The sequence below is a fragment of the Salvelinus alpinus genome, chromosome 9 (assembly GCF_045679555.1).
Source record: "Salvelinus alpinus chromosome 9, SLU_Salpinus.1, whole genome shotgun sequence".
Classification (NCBI taxonomy): domain Eukaryota; kingdom Metazoa; phylum Chordata; class Actinopteri; order Salmoniformes; family Salmonidae; genus Salvelinus; species Salvelinus alpinus.
In genome coordinates this window covers 30,673,932-30,687,166 of record NC_092094.1, presented here as the reverse complement: position 1 = coordinate 30,687,166, position 13,235 = coordinate 30,673,932, and the positions used below count along the sequence as shown (strand labels likewise).

At 44.7% G+C, this 13,235-nt stretch overlaps 2 protein-coding genes across 9 annotated transcripts in view; one reads left to right on the top strand and one right to left on the bottom strand.

Annotated features, from left to right (window-relative positions):
* Positions 1-7,053, bottom strand: part of LOC139584626 (serine/threonine-protein phosphatase 6 regulatory subunit 2-like) — a 22,720-nt gene extending 15,667 nt beyond the window's left edge. For 7 of the 8 annotated variants that reach the window (XR_011676799.1, XR_011676798.1, XM_071416691.1 and 4 more), the window contains exons 1-13: positions 6,456-6,831; positions 5,871-5,989; positions 5,454-5,589; positions 5,262-5,360; positions 4,994-5,180; positions 3,917-4,054; positions 3,774-3,839; positions 3,542-3,654; positions 3,352-3,465; positions 3,099-3,219; positions 889-1,080; positions 469-810; positions 311-375 (exon numbers count right to left, since the gene is read on the bottom strand). Coding sequence is in view for 6 of the 8 variants with exons in the window: in XM_071416691.1 (XP_071272792.1) it covers positions 311-375; positions 469-810; positions 889-1,080; positions 3,099-3,219; positions 3,352-3,465; positions 3,542-3,654; positions 3,774-3,839; positions 3,917-4,054; positions 4,994-5,180; positions 5,262-5,360; positions 5,454-5,581 (1,565 nt within the window). In the remaining 2 variants the exon portion in view is untranslated. Of the gene's footprint in view, positions 1-310; positions 376-468; positions 811-888; positions 1,081-3,098; positions 3,220-3,351; positions 3,466-3,541; positions 3,655-3,773; positions 3,840-3,916; positions 4,055-4,993; positions 5,181-5,261; positions 5,361-5,453; positions 5,593-5,870; positions 5,990-6,455; positions 6,832-6,915 lie in introns of those variants that run through there. The other variant, XM_071416690.1, reaches the window with a different exon arrangement.
* The window catches only part of dnaja2b (DnaJ heat shock protein family (Hsp40) member A2b), a 19,645-nt gene continuing 12,037 nt past the window's right edge, over positions 5,628-13,235 (top strand). Inside the window, exons 1-5 of the mRNA XM_071416695.1 lie at positions 5,628-5,646; positions 6,987-7,105; positions 7,944-8,003; positions 8,522-8,757; positions 8,848-8,928. Of these exons, the coding sequence (XP_071272796.1) occupies positions 7,028-7,105; positions 7,944-8,003; positions 8,522-8,757; positions 8,848-8,928 (455 nt within the window). The 5' untranslated portion in view covers positions 5,628-5,646; positions 6,987-7,027. The remainder of the gene's footprint in view (positions 5,647-6,986; positions 7,106-7,943; positions 8,004-8,521; positions 8,758-8,847; positions 8,929-13,235) is intronic.

Sequence of the window (13,235 nt, the reverse complement as noted above, 5' to 3'; positions counted from 1 at the left end):
CATCCCTCTTCCATGGGCACTGTGCATTATGGCTGCACTTCCACTCTCAAAATCCATGTCATTATTAACTGCATTACCCTTAAGACATGCTTTTTGTGGGTCTTAAAACTTTTGCGCTTGTTTTTAATGACACGCCTCAAATATTGCCACCCCTCCTCGCGCTAATGTTAGACAGGTAAATTGCCAAACCTGGCGTTAGGGCTGGAAAATGCCACTGCACCAGTATTCACATTACAAAATTGCAAACTAATGTGCGTTTGACACTTGCGCCTCCTTAGGGCTCTATTTTCTCCGGCACTGAGTGTCTTACTGAGTCTTATCATTCTCCTCCCAGGCCTCCAATATCCTCTGAACCAGACGACAGTCCTGAAACAACTACAGATGGAGAGAGAAAGAAAGAGAGTGAGGGAGAGGGAGACCTTGAGAGAGAAATGTTACAGAGAAACACAGGCAGGCAGAGACACGTACATGGGTCACCAGTGGGTTATGTGTGGAGATGTCAGGAGGAACAGAGGGCAGTGGTGGTTTGGGGCCAGGCAAGGCCTGCTTTTCCTGGGGCATCTGCTGAAGCCTGGGCTTTTCCTGGGTCGAGAGGCTGCCCTGAGGATTCTCCGCCTGGGGAAACATGGGTTTTTCCTGGGCCACAAAGCTGGCCTGGGGAATGTCCTCCAGGGGAACCAAGGGCCTTTCCTGGATAACCAGGCCAACCTGGGGCCTCTCCTCCTGAGCAGAGTGGCTGAGGATGGCTGCCACACACAGTTCCACTTGGAAGTGCAGGAAGTTGTTCCAGGTGTACTTAAAGAACAGGTCCTGCAACACACAACACAAACAGGTTAACAGATAAAATATGTATACAAACCAGGACATGGTGTGTGTGAGTGCACTCACCAGTAGGAGGTTTATGGTCTGGAGTCTGCAGAGCTCCAGTGTGACGGTGTTGTTATAAATCGTGTCATCAAAACAGGTGTAATAACTCATGTTAGTGGTCTGTAGTAGGGAGGCCATTAGTCTGGCCACATGGAGACGACAGTTACCCAGTGGCACCTCCAACACACCTAGACTGGTCAGCATGGGGGTCCGCTAGAAACATACGCACATAGACACAGGTGTAATTTAGTTTTATGACGTGATGAATAGCTGACATTACAGCTCCAAGAATGTATAACACATAACACCGCAAGACTGGAAGGGTGACATAGTCAGAGAATACAGGATGTGTGTATGTTGAAGGTGTGCATGTGTGTGTAGGCTTGCACGGTATACTGAGGTACTTGGAAATACCCACAGGATGGTTTTTCAATACCGTCAACAACAATTTATTTGAAGTTTTTCCAATACATTTTTATATTTGTATATACTTAAGTAAATACCTGCAGTCACCTTGTGCAATATGTTAAGAGATAAAGCAGATCGCGTTCTTCATGTCACCGGTCACATTACATTATGAAGCTTACCTTAGTTCCACAGAACAGTTGAGCCATCTCCTGTTTGTTTGTAAATAGCACAACGGGAGAAAGCGGGAGCAGGTTGAGTCCAGCTGTGTATTGACAGCGGTCGCGTTTTATATTGAAAGTTGTGTTTTTTTGCTTCAATAGAGTGATCAGGGACGTGCAACTAAAGTTACCCATCACAGAAAATACATTAGTGCAACACATTCGGCAGAAAATAGCTTAATTTTCATCAGATGACAACAGAAGTGCTACTCCATTTGGCTGGCAGCCACATAAGTAAATGAGCTTACAATGAAAAAACATGGTATTTTCTTGCAAAAACAATGCATGGCTGCCATATTTCTAAAGTTTATTTATAGAAAGAATGTAGCCAGCTACATTTCCTAATGTTTTGTTTTAAGTTAATCTAGCATTTTACCTGAGAAAATTAAGCTGGCTACACAGAGAAAAGTACCAGTAAAAGTAGCAACACATCAGTCAGAGCGCTGTCTGGTGATAGAATGCCGGTTCGTTCGTAAATTCTCATCCGAGTGAAGAAGTGCAACTGAAGCACAAAATGTGTTCAATCCCGAGCAGAAATTACAATAAGAAGCATTTTAGCTCTGCGTCAACAAAACGCAGCAAGATATTTCTGCGTTGTATCTTTTTTCCTGCATGAAAAACACCCTATTTTACACTGCTGCTACTCTGTTATCATCTATGCATTGTCACTTTAACTATACACCTACATATTACCTCAATTAGCCCGACTAACCGGTGCCCCCGCACATTGACTTTGTACCGGTACCACCTGTATAAAGATTCTCTACTGTTATTTTCACTGTCTATTTCCTTTTTTTCTCTCCACTGATCTATTGTTTACCCAGCACCTATTTTTTACTTAAAAATTGCACTGTTGGTTAGGGCTTGTAAGTAAGCATTTCACTGTAATACCTGTTGTATTCAGCACACATGACAAATAAACTACGATTTGATAGCAACCCCTAAGTTTAAAGTGCTAGTTATGTAAGTAAGTGGATGAATTAATAAGATATTGGGGCATTATATCGTGTTAGCTTTCTGCCGTGTTTGAGAAGTCAAAGCCCTTTGGATGGGTTATCTGTACAGCTGCCAGTGCCATCTTAATTCCCTTGCATTTTTTCCTCCTCTCCATTCTAGGCCTGTCTGCCCCCCCCCCCTCTTCACCGGGCAGAGCAGGCAGGCCCAGTTGCCCTAGCGACTCCAAATACCACACAAACACAGCTTGTTCACATGCTGCTCCAGAGCCAGTACTGTACTTCCTTCAGACACGCACGCATCAAAACTTTGTTCCTTTGCACAATGTCTCCTGTTCACATTCGCTTTGTAATATCCAAACTCACCAAAAAGGACATTCAGTAGCACCTACACACACACATCTATAACTTTATGAGCTGGATTGTCTGTCTTTACAATTTGTTTATTTTCATTTGCGCTCGTTCACTATTACTTGTGCTAATTTTGTTAGCATTCTGGTAATAGACACCCAATGGGCTTTTTTAAACGTTTTTTCGTGCCCCCTTGTGCAGTAATACCGTAAATCACAGGATGAGAAAAGGACGGTATGACAATATGAAAATCTGGATACCGCCCAACCCTGTGTGTGTGTCTGTGTGTGTGCAAGTTTACCCCGGGAGGATCCAGCAGTAGTTGGTGGTAGTGTTTGAGGTGGGGTTGGACAGCCTGCAGGATGCTGCTGACGACACACCTTTCATATCCCAGAACACACACATCCAGCACACCATCCACTCTGGAACACACACACCAAAGACACAGTTAGGATTTGTGAAGATCTGTGAGTCAAATGGGGGCTAGCCTATGACCAAATTCCTATACATCCTATTCGGTAGGCTTTATAGGGATGTGAGAATGGAACACCCACCCCGGCCTCCTGATCTCCAGTAAGGTGAGAAGGACTTGAGTTCCGTAGACGATGCAGCTCTCTGTGCTCTCTCCCACAAACATGTTGTCCAGCAGCTGACTCACACACTCCTGCCTGCAGGAACACACAGGACAGAGAACATTACAGGAAGGTGTGTGTGTGTGTGAGAGAGAGTGAGAGAGTGACTTACGACTCCAGCACGGCGAGCAGAGGGTCGGCCTCAGAGTTCTCTTGGAGCTGATTGGCCTGGTCTCTGCTCAGACGGATGATGTCACACACAGTCTGGGACGCATTCGACTGTCTCTGAAACACATTCGGCTACATTACTCCTCTGACAGCACTCTAGTCATCAGTAGATTGTGTGTGTGTGTGTGTGTGTGTGTGTGTGTGTGTGTGTGTGTGTGTGTGTGTGTGTGTGTCACCTCCTTGTCTTTCCCAGGGTGAATGAGTTCTATGAGCCTCTGGGCCAGCCGCTCTTCATTCAACCACTGCAGAGGGAACACAAACACAGCATTACATATTTTACATCACACAGAGGGTGTGTGTGTGTGTGTGTGTGACATACGTTGAGTGTGTCTTGTCGGAGAGGAGCAGGATCTACACAGCTGATGAGGCGTAGCAGGAGGTCCATCATGGCCGATGTGTTGATGTGTTTAAGAACCAGACCCAGGAAACCCTCCTTTCCCCGCAGGAAGAAGATCACCTACAGAGACCACAACACAACCACATCAACTGAAAACCTATATTTCAACAATATAGATTATTATAACCAAATGTATTAATCTACACTAGAGAGAAGAAATCTCCTTGCTCTGCAGGAAACGGAACACAACCAGATTAGAACCATTAAAGGGATTCTTCATGGTTTAGGCAATTAAGCCTTTTTCCCTACTTGCCGAGAGTCAGACGAACTCCCGGATACCATTTTTATGTCTCCGCATGCAGTTTGAACGAAGTTGAATGTAGTATATTGTTAGCATAGCGCAATTGCTGGAAGTCTCCAGGAACTACTAGCAAGCTCCTCTCAAAAGCAGGGTAATACACCTAACTACTCCAAAGCTGGGTGGTTGGTAATTTAGTCTTACAAAGCTATACAAGTCAATATTCTATAAATGTGTTAATTTGACTGATTATCATAAGAAACAAGATTCTATCCACTTCCTCATTCTACTCCATTGTCACAGAGATCGCAATGCTGTATCTGTCCCATTATTGCGTCTGTGAGCGCATGGGTAGTGCCACAGACAGATACAACATTGCAATCTCTATGTGACAAGGGGACAGAATGAGGAAGTGGATAGAACTTTGTTCCTTATGATTATCAGAAAAATTTACGAATTTATAAAATATTGATTACTATGTATAGCTTTGTAAGAATATAAATGACCAACCACCCAGCTTTGGAGTAGTTAGGTCCATTTCCCTGCTTTTGAAAGGAGCTGGCTAGTAGTTTGTGGAGACTTCCAACAAATGCACTAAGCTAACGATATACTACCTTCAAACTGCACACACAGACATAAAAATGGTATCCATGAGTTCGTCTGACTCTGGGTAAGTAGGAAATAAAATAATAAATAAGGCTTAATTGCCTAAACCCCGAAGTATCCCTTTAACTGTGTGCGAGATGTGTTTGTTACTGTACCTGTTCGGTCTTGCGTGTGATGAGGTTTCCAATGGTCTTGCTGAAGAAGGATGCGAGGAGGGGGTTGAGGGGAGGGGGCTGCTCCAGGAAGGTGTACAGGATGTCTAGAAGGGGCTTCTCTCCCCCCAGCTTATCATTTATCACCCCTACATCACTCGTCAGCAGCTCACATGCTATGTTAGGGTGCCTGGAACACACACACACACACGCTCAGTGAAGCATCCCAGTGACTGACTGGATGTACGTGCATGTGTGTGTATCGACTCACTTGAAGCGTTTGATCTCTTCCAGACCAGCAGGGGGCTCTGTGGTGATGAGGTGCAGCAGCTCTTGCATGCAGGTGTCCTGGGACAGGAAGACAAGCAGCCTGGGGCGCAGAGAGGAGCCAACCGACACTTGTTAGCATTGGAAATGCTAATGCTAATAAAAAAGTGTGCATGGGCTAATGCTAAAGGCTAACCTGCGGTTCTGGGCCTTGCACTCCTGCAGTACGTCCTCCTCCTCCATAAGCTCAGTGAGCGTGACATCTTCCTTCTCAAGCAGGGCCTCCAGCTGGGATGACGTGTGCAGGTCAAACTTCCAGAACATGGCTGCTGCTGCTGGGAGGAGAGACACAGTGAATAGAAAGACACCAACTTCACTGTGTATCATAGGTTTTGCAACTTTCACTTTTCTGTTTGGTCTTGTGTGTTATGGGGTTTCCTATGGTCTTGCTAAAGACAGATGCAAGGAGGGGGTATGATGGGGGGGGGGGTGACAGTCAGACACACACCCTCAGTTTACAGGGGAAGCACTTTAAACCTGAAGTGAACAGATAGTCTAGATTGTACCTTTAAGTGAGCATAATGTGTCACATGTGAGTGTGTTTTCTTCTTACCTTAGTAAAACGTGTATCCTAGGTCAGACCTCTTCAGACATTTATCTCAAATATGCAGGTAGGAATGGTCATGAATCTGTATGGATGATACACTTACACTCCATCACTACCTCTGCAACCTGAATGTGATAGAGAGAGATAACAGTAATTAGTGTGTTCCAGCACACACAGTTGGCTCTCCTTATCTTTAGGATGCAGTGCTGCTTAGCAAGGTGGCTAGCTATCCATGACTGTCAAATGTCTGAGCATATATTAGCTAGCTAGTAGGATCAGGATGTTGTTGCTAGCTTACGCGCTGCTAATTAACGTTAGACTGCGTATTTAGCCAGGCTGATTATTGCAATCTTGCCATGTCATAGCTACGACTATCTGAGAACTATCATCTCCACGATATCGTGGGGTTGAGAATTCTCAGCTAAGCTACGACAAGCACCTTGACTTTAGCTTCAGTGCGTCAGTGTTGTTAACCTGCTAACGTTAGCTGAGCATTTTGTTTATGTTCCAAACCAGTCAACTGGTGATGCACGTCCAGGTTATTTAACCAAATATGTCAGTAATCTGTCGAGTGTTTCCTTGTCAACTCACCAGAAGCTGCCTGACCCTTCCAACTGTGTATAGGACAATCCCAGGTTCAGTAAATTAGTTGTCGCTTTTATCCTGAAGATTGGAGCAAGACAGAGAACGATTCTCACATATTTTAAATCAAAATGGCGGACACTATTGCGGGAACGAGCAATCAAATCTACGCCGAGCATGTGTGGTTTATTGTTGTACCAAAGATACTGCGCATCTTGAATATTCTTGACAAGTCCCCCAAAAATGTGTAGCACCATTAAAACATAGCCCAGACTGCACGCCCCTAGTAAAAATAACAGGAGATTATTAAAATGCTAACTAGGCGGCCCAGTCAGAAGGGTAGGGAAACATTGACTAGCCGGCGTTATTCAAAACTGCTACTGCCTAGAGATAGGTTTATACAAATAAATATGAATGCTTCATGCCTCTGCTGCTCTCTGTAGCCTATCAGCTGACTGTCAGCACTGACCCATATTGACGCATTGCTTATGACGTTCCCACCCGGCTTGTTTATCTTCTCTCGTTTCCTTTCCTCGGCAGAAGGTGTTTCTGTCTGTAGTTGACTAACGTTAGCTAGCATTATGGCCAACGTTGTGGATACCAAGCTCTACGACATCCTCGGAGTTTCACCCTCCGCCTCAGAAAACGACCTAAAGAAGGTAAGTGACTGGTGTTATGTAAAGAAATAATACACAATCAGCGCCTACAGGAAATTATATGACCGCAAAACAGGGTTGATGTGGCCTTACCAACACTATTCAGATGCTAAGCTAATTTAGCTAGTTAAACTATCGCTAGTTAACGTTAGATAGCTAATCATGCGAGCTAGCCAGTGCATATTCTGGGGCAAATATCTAATGAAAAGCAAGTCTTTCTCTGATTTGAAAAGCGCGATTTAAAGCAGCTAGTTAACTAGTTAGTGAACTACCTGTTGGGAATTTGGGTATATGTATATGAAGCTAGGCCTACCGTCCTTACGCATAGAAACGTAGCACAGGCAGCGGCCGATCGTTGCTAGGCAGTGCAGACTGCTGCGCGAAGTTAGCTGCAGTAGCTAGCTAACGCTAGCGTAAGATGTTGCGCTAGCTGGCGTGAGTAAAACAAAGCTGGCAGAGTAAAACCATATAGAGGTACTAGGTATGTTATTTGCTAGTTATAGCCAGCTAGTACCTAATGAGCTCGGGATTTATCTAATTTGTCTGGTAATGTTAGCTAACTACATATATTATTGTTAGCTAATATAGTCTAAAGTTACTCACACTCTGTCGTCATGTTTTTGACAGATACTAATTTACAGATTGCTATTTTACTAGGGATTGTCATGAGGAGGATGATTATGTTAATCATGCTAGCTAGCTAACGTTAGAATATTTTCAGATTCACCAAGTGTTTCTCTTGCCGCAGCAGCAGGGTAAAGCTACGCAGTTAGAAAATGTTGGCCCCACAACAGCCCACTCCCAGACAGTGACTGATAATGTAGGTCTCTTTTGTGTTCAGGCATACCGCAAATTGGCCAAAGAATTTCACCCTGATAAGAACCCAGATGCCGGGGACAAGGTAAGAGACAGGCAGTTACACAAATAACACAATCACAACATGACACAGTACACACAACACGATTCATAGCAGCACATAACACTGATCAAGCCACATCATGACCACTAGTTATGGTAGTACCATCACATGGTATCTGTATTGTGCAGTAACAGAGACTGGTAATCAATCGCTTTTGGTATTACTCAAATGGCCTCCTCTCCAGAGCAAGAGTGCACCAGCTAATCTGTTGAGGCACCCTCTTTCCTGGTCTCCTTTGGTTCATCTGCAGCACTGCCCCAACCGGCATCTTCTTCTGCATCTCTATCATCTGACCTGTGTAACATCAGTGCAGATGAAGGAGAGGAAACCTAGACTATTGAGATGAGAGGATCTGTGAGACAACAACGTGATGATTGTTCATGTGGATTTAAAGTTAACAGTATGAAAAATGTCACCTGATGAAGTAGAATGTCTGTGGGAGGTAGTTATGATGGACAATTACAGGTTCCTCCCTAATGATCCCCCCCCATCTCTCCCAGTTTAAGGAGATAAGTTTTGCGTATGAGGTGCTGACCAATCCAGAAAAGAAGGAGCTATATGACCGCTATGGAGAGCAGGGGTTGCGGGAGGGAGGTGGTGGAGGGGCTGGCATGGATGACATCTTCTCCCACATCTTTGGAGGGGGGCTGTTTGGCTTCATGGGGGGGCAGGGACGCGGAGGGGGAGGACGCAACGGAGGGCGCAGGAGAGGCGAGGACATGGTGCATCCCCTCAAGTGAGTGACAGTTATTCTCCCTTCACTTCTATGGTCCTCATCCAGACATATTATTTTAGTTATGCCTTACCCTGCCTACCTGTCTAACAGAGTTTCACTGGAAGACCTCTACAATGGTAAAACAACCAAACTACAACTCAGCAAGAATGTCCTGTGTGCTTCCTGCAATGGGTGAGTCTACACACACACTTTAAAATAATGTAATTCACATGGAGATCAATGTTGGTAGTTGCTGAGCTACTACACTTTTTGAAATACACTGAACAAAAATATAAATGCAACAATTTCTAATATTTTACTGAGTTACAGTTCATAAAAGGAAATCAGTCAATTGAAATGAATTCATTAGGACCTATCTATGGATTTTACATGTCTTGGAATACAGATAGAGTATGTGAGCGGAGCTGGAGCGTCGACCTTTTCGCCCGCACCAATTTTGCTCCAGTAGTGCTCACTTCACGAGGTCAGGGCATGCCGGGCTCACCATGCATTTGTAGTCTACTTGTGTTTTTATTAGAATTTTTTTAATTTCACGTTTATTTAACCATGTAGGCCAGTTGAGAACAAATTCTCATTTACAACTGCGACCTGGCCAACATAAAGCAAAGCAGTGCGACAAAAACAACACAGAGTTACACATAAACAAACGTACAGTCAATAACACAATAGAAAAATCAATGTACAGTGTGTGCAAATGTAGAGAGGTAGGCAATAAATAGGCCATAGAGGTGAAATAATTATTATTTATTATTAACACTTGAGTGATGGATGATGGGGATGAGGTAGTTGTGTGGGCTATTTACAGATGGGCTGTATAAAAGTGCAATGATCGGTAAGCTGCTCTGACAGCTTATGCTAAAAGTTAGAGAAGGCGATATAAGACTCCAGCTTCAGTGATTATTATTATGATTTTTTTTACAATTCGTTCCAGTCATTGGCAGCAGAGAACTGGAAGGAAAGGCGGCCAAAGGAAGTGTTGGCTTTTGGGGATGACCAGTGAAATATACCTGCTGGAGCACGTGCTACGGGTGGCTGCTATGATGACCAGTGAGCTGAGATAAGGCAGGGCTTTACCTAGCAAAGACTTATAGATGACCTGGAGCCAGTGGGTTTGGCGACGAATATGTAGTGAGGGTCAGCCAACAAGTGCTGCTATAGCCCCTTTCTTTAACTACTGTCATTGAGTTTGCTAAATATTTTCATAAAGAAACGGATAAAAACACACACTTGCAAAATTAAGGTGACTTACAAAGATGAGGACCAAGAGCGACTGCGGTGATGTAGTGTCCACAACTAAAGAATCATTGTGGAATCTGAAAAGACATGCATCGCCGCTGGCCTGCTCTCTAGGCTCCATCGCATGAGCCTGAAGTCACAGACTGGCCAAACTCGTGTTTCTAAAAATGAATTCAAAGGCACTAATAAGGCATTTTTTGTTTAATTTGTATTTAATTCTATGTCACAGCCTATAGTGTATTCAGACCCCTTAATTTTTCCACTTTGTTACGTTACAGCCTTATTCTAAAATGGATTATAGTCCCCCCCCCCCCTCAATCTACACAAAATACCCCATAATGAAGCAAAAACTGGTTTTTAGAAATGTTGGCAAATATTAAAAATAAAAAATGGAAATATCGCAAGTATTCGACTCTTGACTCAGTACTTTGTTGAAGCACTTTGGCAATGATTACAGCCTCAAGCCTTCTTGGGTATGACGTTACAAGCTTGGCACACCTGTGTTTGGGGAGTTTCTCCCATTTCTTCTCTGCAGATCCTCTCAAGCTCTGTCAGGTTGGGTGGTGTCGCTGGTCACCTATTTTCAGGTCTCGCCAGAGATGTCCGAGCTCTGGCTGGACCACTTAAGGACATTCAGACGCTTGTCCCGAAGACACACCTGCATTGTCTTGGCTGTGTTCTTAAGGTTGTTGTCCTGTTGGAAGGTGAACATTCACCCCAGTCTGAGGTCCTGAGTGCTCTGGAGCATGTTTTCATCAAGGATCTCTCTGTACTTTGCTACGTTCATCTTTCCCTTGATCCTGACTAGTCTCCCAGTCCCTGCTGCTGAAAAACATCCCCACAGCATGATGCTGCCACCACCATGCTTCACCAAAGGGATGGTGCCGGGTTTCCTCCTGACGTGACGGTTGACATTCAGGCCAAAGAGTTCAATCTTGGTTTCATCAGAGTCCTTTAGGTGCCTTTTGGAAAATCTAAGTGGGCTGTCATGTGCCTTTTACTGGGGAGTGGCTTCTGTCTGGCCACTCTACCATAAAATATTGACTGGTGGTGTGCTGCAGAGATGGTTGTCCTGCTGGAAGGTTCTCCCATCTCCACAGAGGAACTCTAGAGCACTGTCAGTGACCATCGGGTTCTTGGTCACCTCCCTAACCAAGGCCCTTCTCTCCCGATTGCTCAGGTGGCCAGTTCTAGGAAGAGTCTTGGTGGTTCCAAACTTCTTCCATTTCAGAAGGATGGGGACCTTCAATGCTGCAGACATTTTTTGGTACCCGTCCCTAAATCTGTGCCTCGACACAATCCTGTCTCGGAGCTCTACGGACAATTCCTTCGACCTCATGACTTGGTTTTTGCTCTGACATGCACTGTCAACTGTGGGACCTTTTTATATAGACGGGTGTGTGCTTTTCCAAATCATGTCCAATCAATTGAATTTACCTCAGGTGGACTCCAATCAAGTTGTAGAAACATCTCAAGGATGACCAATGGAAACTGGATTCACCTGAGCTCAATTGCAAGTCTCATACCAAAGGGTCTGAATGCTTTTAAATGAATAAGGTATTTCATTTTTTTTTTTTTTATACATTTGCAAAAAATGTATGAACTGTTGGCTTTGTCATTATGAGGTAGTGTGTAGATTGAGGGGAGAAATCAGAAAAAATATTTTATACATTTTTAGAAAAAGGCTGTAATGTAACAAAAGGTTGAAAAGGTCAAGGGGTCTGAATACTTTCCGAATGCACTGTATATGCACAATTTAGACAAATTATTTAATACAACAAAATGTATAATTGCTGAACGCTTTATGTCCCTACCAGCCTGTTGTGTTGCACTCGCAAATGCATCAAATCGTATTAGTCACATGCGCTGAATAAAACAGGTGTAGACCTTACAGGGAAATGCTTACTGACGTGCCCCAAACCAACAATGCAGATGACATTTTCTTTGTAAGAATAAGGAATAAAAGTAACAAGTAATTAAAGAGCAGCGGTAAAATAACAATGGTGTGACACTACACGGGTGTACCGGTACAGCATCAATGTGCGGGGGCACCGGTAAGTTGAGGTAATATGTAGAGTTATTCAAGTGACTGTGCATGGATGATAACAACAGAGAGTAGCAGCGGTGTAAAGGGGGGAGGGGGGGGGGGCAATGCAAATAGTCTGAGTAGCCATTTGATTAGATGTTCAGGAGTCTTATGGCTTGGGGGTAGAAGCTGTTTAGAAGCCTCTTGGACCTAGACTTGGCGCTCCGGTACTGCTTGCCGTGCAGTGGCAGAGAGAACAGTCTATGACTAGGGTGGCTGGAGTCCATGACAAATTTTCGGGCCTTCCTCTGACACCGCCTGGTAGAGAGGGCCTGGATGGCAGGAAGCTTGCCCCCAGTGATGTACTGGGCTGTACGCACTACCCTTTGTAGTGCCTTTGCGGTCGGATGCCGAGCAGTTGCCATACCAGGCAGTGACGCAAGCAGTCAGGATGCTCTCGATGGTGCAGCTGTTGAACCTTTTGAGGATCTGAGGACCCACGCCAAATCTTTTCAGTCTCCTGAGGGGAGAATAGGTTTTGTTGTGCCCTCCTCACGACTGTTTGGTGTGCTTGGACGCCATGTTAGTTTGTTGGTGATGTGGACACCAAGGAACTTGAAGCTCTCAGCTTGCTCCACTACAGTCCCATCGATGAGAATAGGGGTGTGCTCGGTCCTCCTTTTCCTGTAGTCCACAATCATCACATTGAGTGAGAGGTTGTTGTCCTGGCACTATACTGCCAGGTCTCTGACCTCCTCCCTATAGGCTGTCTCATTGTTGTCGGTGATCAGGCCGACCACTGTTGTCATCGGCAAACTTAATGATGGTGTTTGAGTCGTGCCTGGCTGTGCAGTCATGAGTGAATAGGGAGTACAGGAGGGGACTGAGCACGCACCCCTGAGGGGTCCCTGTGTTGAGGATCAGCCTGGAGCATGTGTTGTTACCTACCCTTACCACCTGGGGGCGGCCTGTCAGGAAGTCCAGGATCCAGTTGCAGAGGGAGGTGTTTATTCCCAGGGTCCTTAGCTTAGTGATGAGCTTTGAGGGCACTATGGTTTTGAACGCTGAACTGTAGTCAATGAATAGCATTCTCACGTAGGTGTTCCTTTTGTCCAGGTGGGAAAGGGCAGTGTGGAGTGCAATAGAGATTGCATCTGTGGATCTGTTTGGACGGTATGCAAATTGGAGTGTGTCTAGGGTTTCTGGGATAATGGTG